The sequence below is a fragment of the Polyodon spathula genome, chromosome 21, assembly GCF_017654505.1.
Source record: "Polyodon spathula isolate WHYD16114869_AA chromosome 21, ASM1765450v1, whole genome shotgun sequence".
In the NCBI taxonomy this organism is placed as follows: domain Eukaryota; kingdom Metazoa; phylum Chordata; class Actinopteri; order Acipenseriformes; family Polyodontidae; genus Polyodon; species Polyodon spathula.
Genome location: NC_054554.1, coordinates 28,650,065 through 28,671,985, shown reverse-complemented (window position 1 = coordinate 28,671,985; position 21,921 = coordinate 28,650,065). Strand labels below are relative to the sequence as shown.

Genomic DNA, 21,921 nt, shown 5'->3' with positions numbered 1-21,921 from the left:
GACACTGGTGTGTTCTCTTTTCTATTTTATTTTGTAAATTACTATTGTATTGTAGTTTTTGTCCCATGCTAAATCAGTTTTTACAAGACTGCAATACTATATTAAAACCTCGTCCTCGCTTGGCGTATAATAATAAATAAATAATTAAAAAAAAAAAATACAACTATAAATAAAAATTTTTTTTGTAGATTAACTACTTTTTTGTCGGTCTGTTAACTTATTTAACATTTTTCGTGTTTTTACTTTAACTCGTAGTCATGGCATATTTTCCAAAAAATCTTAATAGAACCTGCACTAATTATGAACGTAGCTAAGGCCGCACAAATTTTCCCTATTGACCCTGTGGTGATTAAGCGTACTTTTCCTCAAAATTAAGATTCTCCTTATTAGCTGGACAGGTTAAATTTCTAGTATACAAAAAAAAATTAATAATAATAATAAAAATAAAAAAAATAAAAATAATAAATATAGAAAAAAAATTACAAAACAAATTGAAATTTGCAACTTAGCCTTTTATGACCGCCGTGGGCGATAGTACTTGGAACCTCCGACTAATTTTCGGGTGATATGTTCTTATCTAATTATTTAGTACAAAGGGCGAGTGTAGATACTTAATTAGTATTTTTATATTTTTTTAACTAAACGGTATGTTTTCTATATTGTTTAAAGAAAATAATAAAAGTTAATGTAATCTACATGTAGCTTAATAAATAATAAAAAAAAAAAATATTTTTATTATAAAATCTTATTTATTATTTTTTTTATAGATATTTTATTTTTTATGATATTAATTATTAATTATATTTCTGGTAAAGGGCCACTATTTTATTGCTCAAATCAATTGATTTTTATTAAATTTTATATTTTTGTTTTTAATTTTTTTTTTATGTTTATTTTTATAATTTTTTATATACTAAACTTCGGCCCAGAGAATTTTAATGTAAACTTTTTAATATTTACTTTGGGGGATTAATTTATTTTATTTTAACGGCGAATTTTAAAATAGTTTTCGCATATTATTATTAAAGGGTATATTTTAATTTTTTTTTATCAAAACCTACTATACATGTTTTTAATTGGGTCAATTCAGTACCTATTAATTATTTGAACCTATAGAAACTTTTCCCACAGGCCGAATTAATATCAATGGTTGTACAACCTTCCCTAATTATTTATTTTTTTAATATATATATTTGATAAACGATATAATTTTATTTAATATATTTATTTTATTTTAGATAGGGTGAAATTATTGGTATAATCTATTAAGTACCCTATTACCTGGTAACACGCTTAAGTGATAGTTGAAAACTAAGATTTTAATGATTTTTTATGTTTTTTAATAAGATAAGTGTCCTACGTTATTGTGATATTAGAACGTAACACAACGGATTTAATTAATTGTTTGCGACCCATCGGACACACGACCTTCCCTTGTTTATTATTATTAAAATTAAACCAATATATTAAATGTTCTGAACGTTTGTGGTCGTAAGATAGTTACCAAACATGTTGGAAGGATTACTGCTGGCTGGAGACCCGCTTGTCAGGGCTTGAGGCTGATTAATAGCCCACTATTGAAGAAGAGAGACAGTAGCACAAATTGCCTCACATTTCTGGGCTCTCACAAAAGGAATTAGTTACTGGTGTGTTCTCTTTTCTAGATTTTAAATTGCATTGTGTTGCGATAAAACAGGGCTGTAGCCAGAAGACGGGTGAACATTTTTTTTGGTTGTACATTTGTAGGGTATTGCAAACCTCTCAGAAACTCTCACAGGCTTAACGTGGACCTTCCTTCCATTACACCTGATGTTATTCCTTTGGGTCTATGAAGAAACCAGTTATGAAATTGCCACACTTTTAAATAAAGGTGTCTGTATTCTGCACATTTTAATTGAACGCATTTGAGATCATCTTGATTTGCTATTACTATCAAATATAAAATGTGGCTAATTTTCAAGCGTTCATGGTTGGACCAGGAGAGAAGCTGAAGATTTCATTTTAAAATTGCTCTTCGCATGTACCTGTGATCTACCCATTATATCAGCGGAGCAAAACAAACAGGAGAGATGGGCATCTTTAGCTGAATGCCAAACTGTAGCCAAACTGGCAAACAGGTTTCACAAGCTAGCTGCTCAACAAAGCATGCATCCCTGTAGCTACAAGTAGAATAAAATGCCCTGTTGTCTCCTATTGAAACTGGGAGCACACAAGGGATAGTTGTGGATGAATGTAGTAAGCACACACAAGTTTGCATTCTACACAACTAAAAATGAATGTTGGGCAATGCCATAGCTAATGTTACTAATGGAATTTGTATGTGTTGCACTTAAAAAAAAAAAAAAAAAAAAAAAAAAAAAAAAAAAAAAAATCTTGTTTTTGAGAAACAGATGTGCTTGAGCCATTTCATGTATGATGGGTTAAAATCTTGACATTAATGTAAAACAGGCCTGCATTGAAGAGAGGCTCTTAATCTCAAGACAAAACTACAAACAACTCAATTCTGCTTTATGGACGATGTCAGAGTCTTGTGTTTGATCGAAAGGGCAGTTTGTGGGTTATGCTTGTCAGGTGCAGTAGTTTGTGATGCATTCTTGCCTTCCCTGCTGTAAGTGAAATATTTTTTTCTGTTGGTACTTTTAACGCTTATTTTTGCAAGCCTGCCTTTTTCCATTTCGGAGAGCAAAACATATGTTATTTAGTAAAGCCTCTGTCTGTTTCTAAACACAGTGCTCCTAACTAAGCCTGTAGGTTCCTTATTATTGCATATTCAGAGAAACTGCAAAGAACTGCACATGTGTAATAAGAGCAATCTGTTTTTGGTTCCTTCAGTGAACCGTCGTTTGGCAAATGTTGATTTTCCCACTGTTGGCCAGCAGATGTCGCACTGTCCCCAGTAAACTGCTTGGCTCAGTGTGCATGCTTTCAAAGCAGACCTTGCTCCTTGCGGCAAGAAAGCTTTAGGGTTTACACACAGCTTTTCTGGATTAGAATAAAAATAGCATAAAACCACATAACATTCATAATGTAAAATAACAGGACCCCCTTTCATCTGTAGTTCTGTTAGTGTCAAGATCTTCTGAAACCGCTGGGCCGGATATAAAAAATATTTAGGATTTCTGAAAAGTTTTCTTTAAGGAAAATAGAGAAGTTCAAGTTTCCTTGGCAAAATATGTCATTTCTCCCTTTTTTATTTTTAGTTGATATACAATAGTTAGACGACAAAAAAGGAACACCATTATATTATAATCCTTTTTTTAAAATGTATTTATATTATTACCCTTTATTTAACTAAGATAAAAGTATTTATAAAGTATACCAGAAGTCACAGTTATAGCCATAGTAGACAGGACGACAGTCTTTGATAGAGATCAGTCTAAAAAATGTTGATGTTCTGGAGGCCTCTCTGCAGATTTCCACCTGTAAGTGTACAGCTTTGAGGAAACGTCTGGCCTTGCAGACCGTACTACTGACCGTACTATATTATATATATATATATATATATATATATATATATATATATATATATATATATATATATATATATATATATATATATATATATATAGTAGATTTGAAGTAAACATAGAGAGTGGATTGCTGTGATTCCTGAGTGCCTTTTATTTTCTGCAGGTCCAGCCTCTTGACTGGAGGAGGAGGGCAGGGGGGCACAATTAATCCCTGGCTGATGGACGAGCCTGAGGAAACCAGGGGGCTGGGGTTCACAGAGATCAAACAGCAGCAGCAGAGAATCATAGAAGGTAGGAAACTGGCAGGACATGCAATAAGTCACGCCTCCTTTAGCACCTGTGCGCGTCGACTGAACAGCAGTGTCTCTCTGATTCGAAGTGTTTGAACATTTTATAGAACAGATCTGACCTCCAGGCCTCTCGTCATGATAAAACCCAGCTACCATTATTCATCTAGTGTGATTTGGGAAGCAATAAGGTTAAACAGCTTACCAGTTTATGAAATACAAAATGCTGGCGGAGTTTGGATAACACGTGTCGAATCTGGTTTGAATAACAAGTGAATGTAGTTTGGTTATATTAACTGTTATTTCAGGGTAATGGTCATTCATCCTCAACAACTGAGCATATAAAATGTATTTTAAACATTTAATTCATGTTTGAAGAATTTGTGTACAGTATAATGTTAATTTAACAAGCTTTAAAAACACCCAATGCTATTTCAGAGCAAGCCAACAAATTCATGACCAAGAGACTAACCATGAGTCCACAGCTAGGTGTGTCGTACTGGCATTGAATCTAAGGTGCAGCTTTTAAACCACAATGATCCTATGATCATGTTACAGGGCTTGAAGTTGGTGTGATTCTTCCACTCCTGCAGAATCTGTTTCTTTTCTGCTTTTTTGATTTGTGAAAACGAGATGGATTGCAGGCTGATTCCGCTAAGCATGATCAGGGCAGGAGTGTGTGGTGGTGATTGAGACCCCAAATGAGTATTTTCATACAAGAACTGCTTGGCCTTCCTCCTCTTGGCAATTATGCATGCTTGTCTCAGAATTTATTTTGTTATCCCAAACAAAGTCAATTAGCTTTTTTCATTATCTGTATCTGTGGTTGGTCTTGGTCTTCAGACAAGCACAGTGAAGTTGAGGAGCTGTAACACAGACTGACCTATTTGGACAACCTCACAGCAAATGGGAACTTAACAGATACCTCATTGCTGCAGCTAAATCATTTCATAAGTGTCGACGTGACAATATCCACAAGGAATTCTCAGATTTTATTGTTCTATAATATTTTTTTATACTTCTATAATAAGTATTCTATCATACTTTTTTTTTTTTTTTTTTTTTTTTTTTTTTTTTTGGAAACTCCAGCAACTTTGATTTTGGTGATTTGCAACTTCTCTTTTAAATTTAAAATTTGGATTGCTTGAAATGGGAAGGTGACTCAGAAATAGGCAATTTAATTTGCACGAGCTGTAAGTGTGCATGACTGGGCTGTCTGACATATTTTCTTTTTTTCTCTCTGTGTTTTTTTTTTAAACTTTTATTACTGTCATCCAAAATCTGTCACCACTCTGGCATCAGGTTATGATCTCTGAAAGAGAAGAATTTCTATTTAAAACAGAACAGCATGCACCCTGCCTTTCCAAGTTTCAATTGGAATAGCACATAGTCCTATTTATTTTAGTAAAAATATATTTCTTTTGCTGAGCATTGGAACAAAGGGATACGCTCAGCAATAGGAAACTTGCAGCAAATTAAACTGGGTGCAAAAAACACAATTTGGTTTGAAGGCTTCAGAGAATAATGCCTAAAAGCCTCAAGATATTTTTAGCTGAACAGATTGGACAAATATGGACAGCCTTGATTCCCACACAAGCTGCTTAGATTTTACTGTCTGGCCGCTGGTGTACAACTTCATAATTTACTACTTGACTGTTAGACAACTTGGTAAAAGCACAATTATTATTGCAGAATTAGGTACTATATTGTTAAACTTGCTACTGCTTTGACACTGGCAATGACTACTGTGCAGTCCAGCAGTAGTAACTTCCCGTAATGTGATTTAACACGAGCGCTTTCTCTTCATACAGCCCAAGATGCTGGCCTTGATGCGCTAGCATCTGTCCTCAGCAGACAGAAACAGATGGGGCAAGAAATTGGGAACGAACTGGATGAGCATAACGGTAAGAAGAGGCGTTTTCGGATAGGAAGAGACGTCCGGCTCCTTCATCCAAATCAGTTGGCTTGAGGGATCTATAAAACTATACCTGTAGGCAGGGTTATTGCATGTGCTGGGACCACAAATCTTCATAGCCTAGTTTTAAAATGCAATAAGAAAATAAAAAGAGATTTAAGGGTGTCATCTGGCCTGCTTTTTGGCTTTCAGGCAGACAGTGCGAGTCTGTGATAATTCCATCCATACATCTAACTGTCTGGATGTTTGCCCATATATTATATATATATATATATATATATATATATATATATATTTTTTTTTTTTTTTTAGAAGTCTAATCATTCTCGTGTCGTCACAGCAGTTTCCTTATATTCTATTTTTTGGGTAACTTGGCCCCAAGTTATAGTTTGGATAACTATATTTATTTTGACAAATGTCATGGAAATATCATGCTCAGTTCTTATTTAAGGTCAGAAACATATACCAATTGTAAAACAAATGTATTAACCATTATAAAAGTTTAGCATAATAAAAGCATAGGAATGTATAAAAAGCATGGTAAAGCATAGGTAAGCATTGTAAAGAATAGTGAGGTACGGTAAAGCAAGTTGATGAACATGACAAACCAGGGTAAACTGTAGTAAATGCAGGTAGAAGCATGGTAAAACTGCAAAAATACCATGGTAAACTTTTATAAGGGAAGATGCTACTGTACTTAAATCTCTTTTTACTCTATGAGAGTAGAACTCCCAGCAGTAACAAAAGAATCTGAGTCACATGCTCCTCATGTTTCTACAATATGTTGTGAGTAACACGGCCAGTTTTATGAATGGCTTTCCTGGTTGAACGCAGAAAGCAATAAAAATACCAAGGTTTCTGGTATTGCATTATGAATGGCAGAGTCAGACGATTGCTAATGTAAACTCCAGTAGGGATCCAGTTACAGGAAATCTGCACGCTGGATTCAGTTCATTCAGTAATTCGTCACAGCACACTGGTAAACATCTTTTTGTTTATCAGTAAATACTGTTTAAGCCAGTGACGCTGATTCTGGTAACTGCCATGATAGACAAGCACAGAGCAGCAATAATAAAAAATATCACATTTCCTCCGGCTTAATGAAAGGGCATTGAGTGGGAACAGGGTTGCACGTTAGATCATTCCCTGGTGGAGTGCTGTGTTCTGTTACTATGTCATGTGCCGGGGCTCATAGTTTTAGATTGGGTGAGAGGACCATGGGTAGAAGCAGAGTGGTCCTGGTGGCTCAGGCTGTATGAAATCATTTCTGTTAGTCAGTGACACTCTTACCCTCACTTATTAACTTATTGTAAATCACAAAAACTTTACAACTCTGCCTTCCGCTCTGTTTCTGGATGACATCTATACACTGGATAAGATGTACTAGAAATTTGACAATTCAATGGTCTATTTCTCATGAATGATTTATGATATAAATGATTACCACTTTTTGTGCCAGTCAGTGTTCAGAGTTCCCCTGAATACATTCTTCTTTCCTCTCATATTAGACTATTTTGGGGGGCTGATTTATATATATATATAGATATATATATATATATATATATATATATATATATATATATATATATATATAACTTTCGGGTTAAGGGGAATGAAAGCTTTCGTTCCCTTTAACTCGAAAGCTACTTCTTTTTACTTACTCTCTTGAGCTTTTCAGAAGTCAAAGTACAGTTGCGCTCACAATACAAATCCAGGTTCTTGAGTTCCAGGTCACTCACAATGCAAATCCATGTTCTTGAGTTCCAGTTCACTCCCAATGCAGATCCATGTTTTTGAGTTCCAGATCACTCCCAATTTCCAGTAACGAGTCTTTGAAACGGATGCGGAAGGAAGTTAGTGTGATCAAGCTGGATTTTGATTGATGAATGACAATCGTGGCGGTGGAGTTTTAATATCTTTGTTTTCCCAGATTTTGTCAGCGTTTCCATTGCGGATTTACATTTCACACGAGGCATCATACAGTTACCCAAATCATGGACTGCACAATTCCTGTATTTGGTAGCTATAACTTGGAGTTAAACCACTGCTCCCCCATTGATTGTCTCGGTGCTGTGTCAGGAGAGCACATTAATACCTTAATTTACTGTTTTTGGTTTTCAAAAGCATGCCGGCTTGTGATAGTAAATTATAAATACATTATTTACAGCACCAGCGCTGGCTCGGTGCACATTTTCCTGATGGGTCATGGAAAAGATGTGATGCCTTCTTTTGAGATTTGGGACAGGTGGGGGAAAAAGGGATAAATCATATGAAGTAAAGAAAAGGAAATTCATGATTCTTGGCTACAGAAGTTATCCAGGCTGATTTATGAGGTTGAGTCAGACAGTGTCTTATAAGCTGTGCAGAAGGGTAGGCCTTGAGTTTGCTGGAAAGACTGATGCTGCTGAAAGAGTATTTGTTTTTTAAAAAAAAAAAAAAAAAAAAAAAAGAGAAACAGTCGTTCCTTACAGTAAAAGTTAACGATATTTACAGTACAGTGACAAATTTACAAAACCCACACTTCATTAAAATGTTTCCACTGATCTCCAAAATGTAGTACATTTCAACATTGACTGCATAAAATAATAATTGTACCTGCATATATAATATATAAGCACGTTGCTTGTCTGCGTGTTGGTGTGTGGTCGCTGGTCATTTTGCGGCTTGTAATTTGTTGTTTTAATTAACTAACCAACAAATTAAAACTTCTTTAGAAACACCTTTCCAAGCCCCAACGCAAATCGTTGAGGATATTTTTCTCTCCCAAAACATACTGGCTGCTTCAGCATAACACAGACTGTTTTACAGTCTCTTACAGTGTATGTATTCCTTAACTATTCATACATGATGTCTGACAAAGTGTCATGCATGCATTCTGTGGCACTTCAGTGCCGTCCAAGCATGTCTCCCTCAAAAAAAGAATCACGTCCACGAAATTAAAACATTCTCCATTGCTTGCTCCTTTTTGGGGAAAGCTGCTTTGCTCAGAAGTGCAGAATGAGCCAAGCAAGACTGGGAGACACCTTTGTCTGCCAGGGAGGTCTACCGTTTAGGGGCAGCAGCACTAATGGAAGAAGCCTGTTAAATAGCCTATTGTCTCAAGAAAGGATCCTTCATGGGGTGATGAGTGTGTATTCCAGATTACTCCAGTTTATTTAGAATTTGTTTCCTTTTAGCCTAATTGTGGATGCACCAACTGCATAATTTTAGGAATTAATTAACCTCCTCAGGAATATGATAATCGCTTAAAAAACAAAGCAAATAAAAAAAAAAAAATAACATATTTTAGAGAGTGAAAGGTTTCATTCAGGATAGCGGTGCCAGTCCACCGTGCATCTCGCTTGCATGGGATTGAAGCACTTTTCCATTAAACCAACTGTCAGCGTGAGTAAGTGAGGGCCTTGCCTTTCCTGTCTGCACAATCGCACCCCTCTTCCCAAGCTTGCCTATCTACATATATTACTGCCAGCCTCTTAAGAGAACTGCATGGTACAGTTGGACTGATCAAATGGATGACTGAGTTCATCCATTTTCCACATGCTCTGTGCCCCTTTTGATGTTATTTAATCAACTTGAATTTCCATCCAAGTGGGATTCTCAATGCACTGTGCACATAAACCTTTCAAACTTATTAGTCACTGGGGTTTGGTGATTTTTTGTATTTTATAAATAGATTTGCTCCTATGACAACTGTAGGAGCATGGACAGAAATATAGCATATAAGTGATGTGTTCTTAATAGACCGGGTAAGATTTCCTTGGTACTTGGTGCTGATTACGCTATTGCTAGGCAACTGGATGTTTTTGTGTTGTTTTAATTTTTTTTTTAAATTTTTTTTACCGATATTTGCAGATAATGAGGTCATTCAGGGCAGAAAATGAATGAAATGTGCTTTGAGGTAAATTGAGGTTCCCAGGCCTCATTAGCTGTAAAGGATAAGAAAACTCAAATAGATTAGCTTATAGTGACTCCATTCACATTTTCAGCTTATCGAGGGCATTGACATTTAAACCTGTGAACTTGTTGTTTCAAGTCAGGGGAATTAAAAGGTTATCCTGATGTGCTGCTGTGTGGTTTTCATGACACATCTGTTTGACGCAGGCAAATGTAACATGTAACTGCATCTTTTAAAAAAGAAAAAGAAAATGGAGCATAACATATTGAGCCTCTCAGCTGGTTCTGGTCAGTAGTTTATACCTTGGATTCAACTTCGGTACAGTACTGTGATTCATCACAAAAACAATTATATAAAAATGTTAAAAACTCACCTTTTGTGTTTAACTGAAAAGGGAATATTGCACATGTGCTGGGTATTAGATCAGCACTTTTACTCAGTGCTTTAATTAGCTACAAATAAACAGTAGCCTGATGGAGTTTATTATATTAAGCAAGAAGTAACAGGAATATTCATGAGAACAAATAAACTATACTAATGGTTCTGAATCATTATAAGACTGTTCTTCTGCGCATCTGGTTCTGATTCATACAGTGTTCACACGAGGCCTGAACCAGATCCTAAAGCAATTTTCAGTGTAATTTATTGTTGCTGTGCAGTGTTGTCATTTTATTGTTCGACAGCTTCTTGAGTGACCAGTGTAATTGTCATACTTGAAATGCTGGGTCTAGGCATCCCCGGGCCTTGTTCTCGCTCTTGGGAACAGATAAGCCAGAGGAGGCGTTGGTCAAATTTATTATTTGGGTAAAAACACAGTGGTTTTTACAACAAGGAGCGTGTGATGTGGTGAACCACACATGCTTGTTTGTGGTGGTGACATCTATAATTCATGTCGATGTATAATTCTTTCCTGTTTTTTTAGAGCATTGATGAATGGAAAAGTGATTTTGTTCCCCCAAGTTATAACCCCACCCCCTACCTTATAGTAGGAATACTATCCACTGGTACATATCTGGTAAGCAAGCGACTACTGTATATAATCTAGTGTTCCAAGTCATTTTTAAAAATGAATGATTCATTTGTTTGTTTAATCTGAAACTGGATCTCCTTTAATCGGAAACTAAAATGTGTTTTATGGATTGTTCTGGTAGACTTCAAAATCTATATGCATAGACATGTTTAGCAGACCATGTTTTGATTTAGGGAGCCTTTTTCAAGTCTAAAGTAATGATTATTTTTAAAATAAGAATTGCTGGTGTGCACTTTACATTGTATAATGAAGCTGTAAAAGACCTTCACACTCCCCTCTGGGAAAGGCTGACAGGCAGAGCACGGCTCAGTATAGTTTCCTGTAACGTTAAGGGCAGGACCCTCATGTTTTCACTTTAATGTGACCATTATAATTGTATTTGGAGTTCCACCGGGGCAGTACAGTGCCTCATGCATGGCTCGGTAAAACAGTGTCTTCTGGTCTGGCGGCGGTCCACTTTTAGTGCCATCATAAACTATTTTGGTCAAGGTCACAATTTTGCTTTGAAAATGCTGGATTAACGTGTCCATGTGACAGAGAGCTGTGTCTGGAAAACTCATTTTACCAACATCAGAACAGGTCCTAAAGAGCAAGCAGTGATCTTTATTAGTGTACAGAAAAAAAAAAACTAGAAGCATTTGAATCAAACTTAATACTGTGCATCATCTACCCTTTCCTGAAAAGCTCTTTATGAACCACACACAGTATAACAGTGGGACATGACTTCCAGTCTTCCAGTTTGTGACTCATTATGATGGCTTTATGTTGTGCTGAGCTGTGGGTGTACTGTGTGTGTCGCTAGGTGTATGATTTACTGGATCTTGCACAATTGATTCCAAATTGTAATTGATGAGTGGATTAAAGGTAACATTAAACTAGAGCTAGGGCACAACAAGCTAGCTGATGTTCATATTGTATAATGTTTAATACTCTTGAAAAAGTTTGATATGCAAAGTATAACATCTAGCCTAAATTGCTATGTTTTCTGATGCCTGATATCTTGCGCACACACACATGCACGGACACAGAAGAAGAAATCGATGAAGCATTTCTTGCACTTTTTGTAGTGAAGGGATTTGCTGTCCTCCAGGTCAGTTGATACTGAGTCTGCAAATAGGAGGTCCACGGGGGGCATCCTTGCGGCTAACTGTGCTGCAAAAAGCTGAATTAAAAAATGACATTCTAGAACAACAACAAAAAAAATAACAGACGGAGTATTTATTCAGGTAAAGAGACCTGATGCGGATCCGCGATAGTGACAGATTGCAAATATTTTTGTCTGTTCTCACCAGCCTGGGGTTAAAATAGTACACCTGCTTGCAAGGGAAATTATTTCCACTCAATTGCCAGTTTATAATGGTAGAGCTGCTCGTATTGACAATTCCTGATTGCAGCCAGTAGACGACTTAGGCTTTTAGTTGGACTCTAAACATTTTTGTACAGTGTATTTTATTTTTTCAACTGGTCGTAATTATTTGCTGTCCGGTTTTATTCAGTAAAATATACAAATATAGTGAACAGTGATGAAGATTTTCATTAGTTGAAATAGCAGATGTGTTATCTGACCTTTGGTGCACAGGCTAGGATTGAGATTATTAATACTGGCATCGAAGTAGAAAACTGACCTTCAGGAGCTTGCAGTGAGATGTGTACGTCATGGCATTTGGTTAATTGCTGGTTCATGCCATTATCAAGCGTTTTGTTGGAAGGTGTCAGGGAGGAAGGAATCAGACAACATACTCGAAGCGTGAGGCTAACAGCTGCTCTGTAAACAAGGGAACAGCACTTCAGGAAAGTCACAAGAGAAATGCTTTGAAAAGCGCTTGTTAAAGTCCAAGTTGCTGTTGTGTGTCTAAAAACATGTGTTTTATGTGCTGGTAAGCAAGTGAAGTAGTCGAAACGTTTCATGGCTCCTTGTCTTTGTTTTCCTGTAATTTCATGTTTGAAGTCGGATTGGGTTTTGAAGGTATGAATGATTTAAACATAAAATCAATTCTTTGTACAAAAGTCAGGATATGCCATGTTTGCTTGCTTTGGGCAGGTCAGTTTGGTCCATTTTATCTCTAGACTCTCTTGGTTCATTTTCATGTAAGATTCTTTTGTTTTGACTGCAGTGGTTCCAGGGGCCACAGTGGTGGATACGCAGCTGATAGTCAGAGTCACGGTTGGGGTCAATTCCTGTTTTTCAGTTCCTTCAAAGGAATTGGAATTGATATTTTAGAGACATAATTGTTCACCTGCTTTCATTTGAAGCCAATTTAATTGACTAACAGTGACTTCAGTTTAAGTAATCTGTGGGAACTGTGAGAAGCTCATTTTAATCGAATACTGCTTATTGCTATTTTGATCAATGGTGTGTTGGAATTGATTAAAAGGGAATGTGCATTGGGAATCGATTTAAAAAAAACAAAAAAAAACGAATTGAGAAATAGGAATTGACCCCTAGCCTGGTCAGGGTTTAAAATCGCTCAGTCGGCCATGCGATCCACAACAGGAGAAACTGGGTTTAAAAACACCAGCTTCAGCTGGCCTAGAGAATGGGCGTGACATGCTGCAATAGCTCATTCTTGCCTTGTACATTGTTTCACTTGTACCATCACTTTAGATCGCAAACAGATGTCCTTAGCTAGAAGGATGGGAAAGGCGCATAAGTAAGCGATGACAAACAGATGGACTGTCAGTGTCATTTCTAAAACAATCAATTGGCTATCGTCCTTAATAAATTACATTTATCATGATTTCTCCTGTGTCTTCTAGGATTTCCAGAAGGAATTTATGTTTAACCCTTTAACGATATAAGAACTGGCTAAACCCATTAAATCTCACTATTGAGCTTGTACCATATGGTTAGCGCAGTGATAAAGGGTTAAAAACAACATAAGTAGTTAGAAGTTTCTTGTAACAATTGCAGTGAAAATGTTTTTTCCTTGGGAAAACCATGGCTACAGTAACACTAGGTGTTGGTGGGGCAATTCACACTGCACTGGCCTGTAGCCTACAAGGTCCGTATAAAGGTAACTACATTCAGCACAGCAGATAATTTGTCCTCAAGTATGCTGATATATGTGTATTGTTTTTACATAAGAGGACTCGATTTAGACTGTACAAGGATCGCTCTTGGACATGAAAGATAGAACCTGTGGAAACGCCTATTTTATTTACCTGTCTCGTAGTTTTTAGAAATGGAAATTCAGATGAGTAAAGAAATAAGGCTTTTTTTGTACTGTGCATGCAGACTAAATGTATATATGTGACTGCTCTGCATTGGTTAAAAGTGTAGAATCCAGACAGCTGAATGCTGATGTCAGTTTTGAAGTTATTTGTTCCCAGTCAGAATCTGTATCACAGCAGCGTATTCTAAACCTCCCTTTCCGTTATGTGCGTTCTGAGTTGCGGTTTGAAATTGTCATTTTCCACTCAATTTCAACTAGGAAAAGGAGGAGAGTGTTCCTTTCGCGCAGCAGGAACTAATCATCTGCTAGTCATTGTAGCTGACACTGGAGTAATCCTTCTTGCTAATGTTTCAATAGAGTTATGCACTTTTTTTTTTTTTTTGGTAAATGGGGATTCCCTAGTGAAAGAATCCTAAACACCAAACAGGTTTCTTTGTTTTTCAATTGCATCCCTTGTCTTTTTTATGTAAAGCTCAGAAAACAGCTATTGCTCATGCTATCCACTTGCAGGCTGTGCATTCCCCAGTTTTACTAACACTTAGAACTCTCTGCTTCAAATGGAACCCTTTTTCATGTATAGTCCATCGGCCTTTTATGTGTATAATCAGATTCCTGGTAGTGTACCGCTAGCACAGTGCCGCTTTGATCAGTGTGCTGAGAAAAACAGAACGGCTTTCTTTTTATGAATAGGATACCTTTTGCATTTGTTTTTTTGTTTAAAAAGTGCTGCTGAAGAATGCTGGCGTGTTTGTGTGCTGGTTCATAGTTGTGTACTCAGTGACTGGTTTGTGGAGGTGACCCTTTAGTTGCCCTGCAGTTGTTATTTATGCACGGACCAGATGGTGCAGTGTTCAGTGTGCATGCATCCTGTTGGTTTGTGAAGTTGTGGCTTTACTCCATGGCCTGGCCCTGGACATAAATCCTGTGGCTGCCTTTCAGGAGAGCTTACACTGCAAACATCCATCTCTGACCATTGGGAATTGCTAGATTCATCTTAGATACATACATACAGTACATGTTGGCTTTATTAAATGGAAACTTCTTCCAACCAGGTATAGTATGTACAATCTAATGTAAAATGTATTTGACATAAAGCGACAACAAAAAAAAAAAACAACCACCTCACCCTGATCAGTAATCTAGATCTAACTGGACCCCGCCCTTGTCACTGATAGTAATTGCAACTACAGAGTGTCTCTCTGGGTTATAATTAAAAACTTGTAAAGGAAAGATATTCTGCAAGCGTGCCTGTGGGGAGCTTCTGTCCTGCTGGAGTGCACTCTGTCAAGGTGTTGAGTCTAGAAACAATGGGGGACGGGTTATAAACCTTGTCAAAGGAAAGTGAAATCTCTCATAAAAGGTTTGGAGTCCTTTCCCCCGCTGATGTTAAGTTGCTTCAGGCAAACCATAATCAAACATTTTTTACTGGCCCAGTACAAATTGCCTTCCCCCAAGCCGCAGATTGACGAGCCCTGACTATGTATCCACTCCAGTGCTAAACCGGGGGCTGTCTGCCTGACTTGTGTACCTTGTGTTTTACATCTCATTATCAGGCTTGTCTACAGCCTAATAGAAGTACACACTGAGGACACGTGCTAGGACTCCTGTAATAGGTGTGGTGTCATCTGATGCTGGGAAAATAGAGAATGCATGAAAAAAAGGTTTTCCGCATAGAACAGTAATTTAGAACGCAAGTGCATTGTTTACATTCAGATTAACAGCCTCTGCTAAGTGCACTGTAACACATTATATGACATATATGTATGCAATTTATCAGAACTTTATTTTGATTTTTGGGAGGATTTTCAAGCTTTTTACTGTCATTAGACCTTAAACAGAGATGAATTGTTGGGTTTAGCAATTTCTCCTGAACCCCAGGTTGAGCCTCCACTGTTTGCTTCACTTGGTATAGAATGGTTTGTTACAAATATTTTATATGCACAGAATTTTAAATAGAAACTCTAGAACTACATAGCCCCCTATTCAGGAATCCCACTCTATTACACATTTTAGCAGGCGCCAAAGCTATACCTCATTCAGACACACAAATTGTGTATAATATATATATATATATATATATATATATATATATATATATATATATATATATATATATATATATATATATATATATATACTAGTCTAGGTGTTTGCTTTATACTTTCCATTTAATTTGTCTTAACATGGCAAGATTTATTTTAAGAGGGAAGAGGAATAAAACTCCTATTGCATAACAGTTTCACCCATTCCAGGTTTTATAAAAAGCTTGATTAGCCATAGTGTATAGGTAACACTGTCAGTTGTATTTTATTAAACTCATAGGAAAACCAGGAATGGATCAAACGTCTTATGTATTGGGAGCCTTATTTTCATCCCTGGAGGGGGGTGGTAGGTTGGGGCAGCAGGCATTCAATGAATCAATCTTGGCTTAAATTAATTAATGCAGTCATTTGTAAGACAAACAGTGCAAGGAGAAAAGTGTGGCTATTGAACAGCAGGGGGCAGCAGTAATACTAACAGCAATGTCAAATGGCCCAGCCCTACACCAGGTACAGCACTGCTGATGCAGTGAACCATGAAAAGATACTGCATGCCATTAGATGAGGCCTTTATTTCTGTATTGTCTGTAACAGGCATTGGTGACTCATGTGTACAAGTTTGACTCATCCTTCAGGATATCATCCAGTGTTTTAAGCCCTGGCTGTTCTTTACTGACGGGCTGGCACCAGGCATTTTGCTTGTTAGTAATTGCTATTGGAGTAAAAGTTCATAGTATTTTCCTTATGTGTTTCTGAGTCAGAGCTGTTTAGCAAGAAAAAAAATTGTTTTTAAAGCCATCGCACTGTACTGTTCAATTTGCATTAATTCTTTGCTTCTGGGAGTTAAACAAATGCTTTCTAGATCCCACCTGCTAGTCACAAGTTGCCAGTTCAGTTGTCCAAGATGGGGTTAAGTATCTTTTTTTCCCTTTCCTGTTTTAGTTGGTCTGGAAAGCACGATCTGCGCTGTGAAGCGTTTACAGGGACAAGTCTCGGGATTAAGAATCTTTCCGACCTGTCAGAGGCCCTTGCTTTCATGTGGCGCTTTAAACATGGAGAAATCTACTGCCTGCTTGAAGTCCTCAGCAATAAATTAGGCACAAGCTATTCATTCTTAAATAACTGCAGAATATTGACTGCCCAATTATGCCCCTGGGAGTGCACAGAAAATGCCATCATAACCCTTCCAGCCGTGGAACTAATGTTATCAGAGCCGCCTCAGAGGATCAGACGTCTTTGCGAGGAGCACTAGAGCTTCTAGTGTAGGTCACAGGCGGAAGGGCCTTTGGCTTATGGCAGGTGGCCTTCCCACTCCCCCATCACTTATCCTCCAGGAAAGTGGGAGCTTTGCTGGGGGTTAAAGGGAAGAGTTCATGTCTATGCCTTGTCAGCCCAGTGCATTTCAGTCTAGTATCCCCCTTTCATCGGCACCGCTTGAAGGGCAAAATGAGGTTCACAAGGAGCCTATGGCTTAGATTTATCAGTATGCATTGATCCGGCTGTCCCTCTGAAAGTCACGTATCTATTGCCATTTGACTGCTCTGGGTTTATAATGTTCTTGATGGTTTACAGCCCTCTTGAGCCTTTTATAAATTGAACATGTTATTAAAGTGGTTAATCATTAGCACCTGTTTCTCTCTTTGACTGAAAACAGATAACATCTAAGAAGCAGGTCTGGTGTGCAGGGGCCTTTTCTTCATTGTCACTGTGGGGCTGGATTGAAATATTCTGATTTTAACGGTGGAGTCCAGTGGACCTTGCCATGCCATAGATACATCAAGCCTTAACCTCAAACAATCAGAAAAAAGTAAAAGAAAAGTATTATTATATTATATCATGATGTGGAGTTTTGATTTTTGTATAACAATTCTGATTTGTAGTTGCATTGTAGCACTCCTGCATGCTTGAGGCAGGTGGGGTTAACCTTGAGTATTACATAAAGTGCCTGTTGTTTAAAAAAAGTTATGTCTTATCTGTATTTTTCCTGAGCCATAAACTACATGTCCTTCTGATTTGAATAAAAAGGGTGAGAATGATCACCCCAGGATTATCTGCTTTTTATCTGCTTCTCTTATCAGATTGTGTGAGCATATTCAGACTAGTGGGAAAGGTCGCTACACACAGGATCCAGTGTCTGAGAGAGCAGGTTGTCGAATGCTAATTGCTGGGAGTTTCTGGGTGCAAGGCACAGAGAAAGTGGAGGTCAGTTGGCGTTTCTTGCCAATTTTTGCCTTCACCAGTATTTGCAAATTACAGGGTCTGTTCAGTTTATCTAAACAGTGGAATATTTGAAGTACCATCACTGTTTAGATAATTAAAATAGGGATTTTTGTGTACCAAGGCAGTAAACCACATCTAACATTGCATGTGAGTCCCTTCTCTTAGTTTATGTCTCAAACATTTCCGAAAAGGTTATGATTAAATACGCTATAGCAGTGTTTATATTCTCTGCAGTTTTGCTCAATTGAATGAGATTGTATAAAATGGAACACTTCCCATTTAAATTAAATATGCACACTTCACATTTAAATTAAATTAAATGTATACACTTCTTCTTTTTTTTTTTTGTTTTAAATGAAATGGCGCCACATACATTTATATTCAAATGAATCACCTACAACTCTTTGAGGGGCGAGCATCCACCCCACTGCCATCTAATAGGAACTGAAAGCCATGCAGCTTACAGGAAAACTTTTATTTGTAAATATTGTAATACTAAATGTGGAAACCGTATTATTGCAAATTCAGTAAGCCTTGAGATAACAAGCTTGTTTTAAAAGGGGGGGGTGGAATTCAGAAGTAAAACAGAGCTTCTTGTAGATATAGTAATTGCCTGCATTATTATCTCAACACATCTGGAGCACAGCAAGTTCCAGTAACATTGAAGCTTTGTGTTTTTATTGGCAGGGTGATCATCCTGGAGGATGCCAATTAGCAACGACTCTCGACGCTAGCCCCATACCCCCCCCCCCCCGAGAAATCATTCACATAAGTGCAACTAAAATTAACGGTGGTGGGTTTGTGATTGGATTCAAAGAAAAATAAGCATCGCTAAAGGGGCGACCATGGGAAAGGGTTCAAAAATAACACATAACGAATACAGTGTATCCTGGAGTTGATTGACTTTTTGTTTAGTTTTTTGTACAATGTTATTCAGTGAAACCCACCAAGTGTCAGATTAGAATGGGCTAGTTGCTGTTTACTTTATAGTACCTGGCCTTGCTTTTCCCCGTTGTTATTTGCAGTGCCTTATGTCAAATGTCCTTTTCTAGTTCTGGCAGAGGCTGTCGTTACATTCCAGTTTGAGTTGCTCTGTTTCGTAATTGGCAGTTTCATGATTCTTATGAAAGGGATAGTACACAGTGACTTTTTCTTCTATATAAACATCAGACATGGTTTAAGATATGCTGCCTTTTAAATAAAATATCTACTTGGAATAAGAGTATTAATATTACATTTATCATTTAATAAGGTTTTTATTTGTATTCACTCCCAAAGGCAGTTTTGCAGAGTACTCGGTGCCTTTTTACAGGACGGTCCCATCAGAATTTTCTGAACAGTGCTATTACATGACCATAAAATAATTTATATACAGTATCTACCTCCACGTTTTTCTTTCGAAGTGTGCCATTCCTAGTTTGGTTCTACAACTTCTCACCATGTGACTAATATCGCAAGAACAGCCCGGGTCAGATTTCTCAGTATCTTTTTTGGGGGAAGGCTTTGTATTTATACTGGGCTTCTAGGAAAAAGACACTCATTCCTGAGCAGAACCTATGGATAGACTTGCACTCACAATGACCACTGTGAACTCTAAAAGGCTGCCAGCTTGCATAAGTATATAGTTAGATAAATAAAGCCATCAATATGAAATACACCTCAGAGAAATCTTCTATTCTTTCAGCTGCGTTTCTTCGAAAGGTTGTGAAAGTGCAGGACAGGGGGAGGGCAGTCATTTCAGTAAGGAATAGTGTAACAGTGTTTATTGTCCTGTTGTTTTTTTTTTTTTTTTTTTTTTGTGGAAATCATCCCTGTGATAGCAGTTTAAATATGAGAAATTCATTCCAGATCAGTTGATACAGCTGCTGACTCCTCAAACAACTCCAAAAAGTAGTTTTTGTTACTTTGAAGTTGTGTGTTGAAGAATGTGTGTTGCTTATTTCAGACGTCGTGTATGCATTGCTTTAATTTGCATGATCTCCTTTTGATGCTGTCTTTTTAAATTCTCTTGTATGAACAAACAGGAGCGTGGTCATTTCTGCCACCAAATACATTTTAAGCAGTGTTGTGTTTTAAATTTTTGAATATTTGTCCCAGTGCTATAAATATTGAGCAGTAAAAACATGTTAAAATCTCACATTAGTTTGTTTGTTCTCTGTCTCTTCCAGGTGATGCTGCAAGCTAATCAATGCATCGTTTGTTTTTATTTCCTGCTAAGCATGTTAAAAAAATCAAGAACTTGAAAGAATACATTGTTGCAACACATGTCCTGTATGAATACATTACGTTAAAAAAGCCCCTTTTAAAGATGTCAGAAACTAGGGCCTTCCGTGGTGATTTTCTGTGGTTGAGCAGGTTTAAAGCAAAAAGATTTGACCTTATAGTTCACATCGTTTTCTCTGGTTTTAAAAATGACGAGATTGAGTTATTTTGAAAGGTGCAAGATTGACGTCTCTAAGCCCTGGAATGATTAATGTTCAGGGTGAACAGGTGCAATCATCATCTTTTGTTGTAAATACAATCACTGCAACCATTTATGTGCTAAATACAATCAATGAGTTGATTCTTATTCTCTGAGGCGCTTGCTTGGGCAGTTCTGAATGTGATGTGTGCATTTCAGCAGCCTGTCCATGGTGCAGCCATACATGTGTTGGGTTTAGATGCCATAATTACTGTCTACATTTGAGCATTTAATATGAGGACTCGCAAGCTTTCAATTAGCATTCCTTCTGTGTTAAAATTTTCCTGAGAAACATAGAACCCACATTGTACTAGTAAGATTAGACATATAAAGACATTGAATGAAACCAAAATCGATTTAGGACTCTGGTCCTCCTGGCAGTAATCCCTGCCTTTTTCTTTTTCCACATTACCAACTCATAATGTCTGTTGCTGAACCTGCACTGCAATAGACTTTTCTGCCTGTGTCCTGCATAGCAAAAACCATATTACATTTTAAACTGAAATGTGGGGTCATTCTCTGTCCGATTTTATAGACTTGACATCCTAATGTAAACATAATTATGTCACATGACTCTTTTCTTTCTTGCAAACCTGTGCAACATAAGGAGTCTGTAGTGCAAGCAATCTGCTCACTGCACCATTCATTGTCATTGCGCTGAAAAGAACAGATTGCGTCTTGAGTTTAGCTGGGTTGTGTTCTGTTGTTTTGTGATGTATTGTGTTTAAAGTTTTAGTAGCTTTTGCTTTAAAGCCACAGGGAACAGGGTTTGTATCTTTAATCCCTCTGTGAGCTACCACTTGCACAGGAAGTGCTTATTCTGTACTGTTCCAGTGTTTAGGAGAAATCCTAGCCTTGCAGAATGTAGTAATTCGTCCCTTAGACACACTAATGCAGGTGGATTGCGTTTCAGATTCTTGGAGGTCTAATCAGATTTATTTATAAACGAGGCTGGGAGACCTCGGCTTAAAACAAACCAGACCATCTACCACATCCGACTGTGCCCAGTGGGGCTGGATCGGAAAACTAAGCATCCACCACTCACTTGAGTTTATGTTGGAAACATATCAATATTTTTTGAAATGCATTTGGTAATGTATGTATGTATGTCTATATTTTTTATTTCAGAGATCATCGACGATCTGGCGCACTTGGTGGACAAAACGGACAACAAGATTCGTAATGAAACACGGAGAGTAAAACTCGTGGAGAAGAAGTCAGCTTCCTGCGGTATGTTTCCTTCAACCTTAATTGTAGCCTCTGTCTTGAGTGTGTGTGTGTGCGTATGTGTATAGATATAGATGTACACATACACAAATGCTGCTTGGAAATAAAGGGAACTTGAGTTCCCATTCAAACTAGGAACTTTGGAACCTCTTTGAATGAACATTCTACTCTGACATAGCCGTGACATCCACAGAATTCTTGAAA

General features: G+C 37.3%; 1 protein-coding gene across 1 annotated transcript in view; it reads left to right on the top strand.

Moving 5' to 3' along the window:
* Positions 1 to 21,921, top strand: part of stx8 (syntaxin 8) — a 40,159-nt gene that overhangs the window by 4,612 nt on the left and 13,626 nt on the right. Inside the window, exons 5-7 of the mRNA XM_041221799.1 lie at positions 3,634 to 3,761; positions 5,569 to 5,661; positions 21,619 to 21,720. Coding sequence (XP_041077733.1) covers positions 3,634 to 3,761; positions 5,569 to 5,661; positions 21,619 to 21,720 — 323 coding nt within the window. The remainder of the gene's footprint in view (positions 1 to 3,633; positions 3,762 to 5,568; positions 5,662 to 21,618; positions 21,721 to 21,921) is intronic.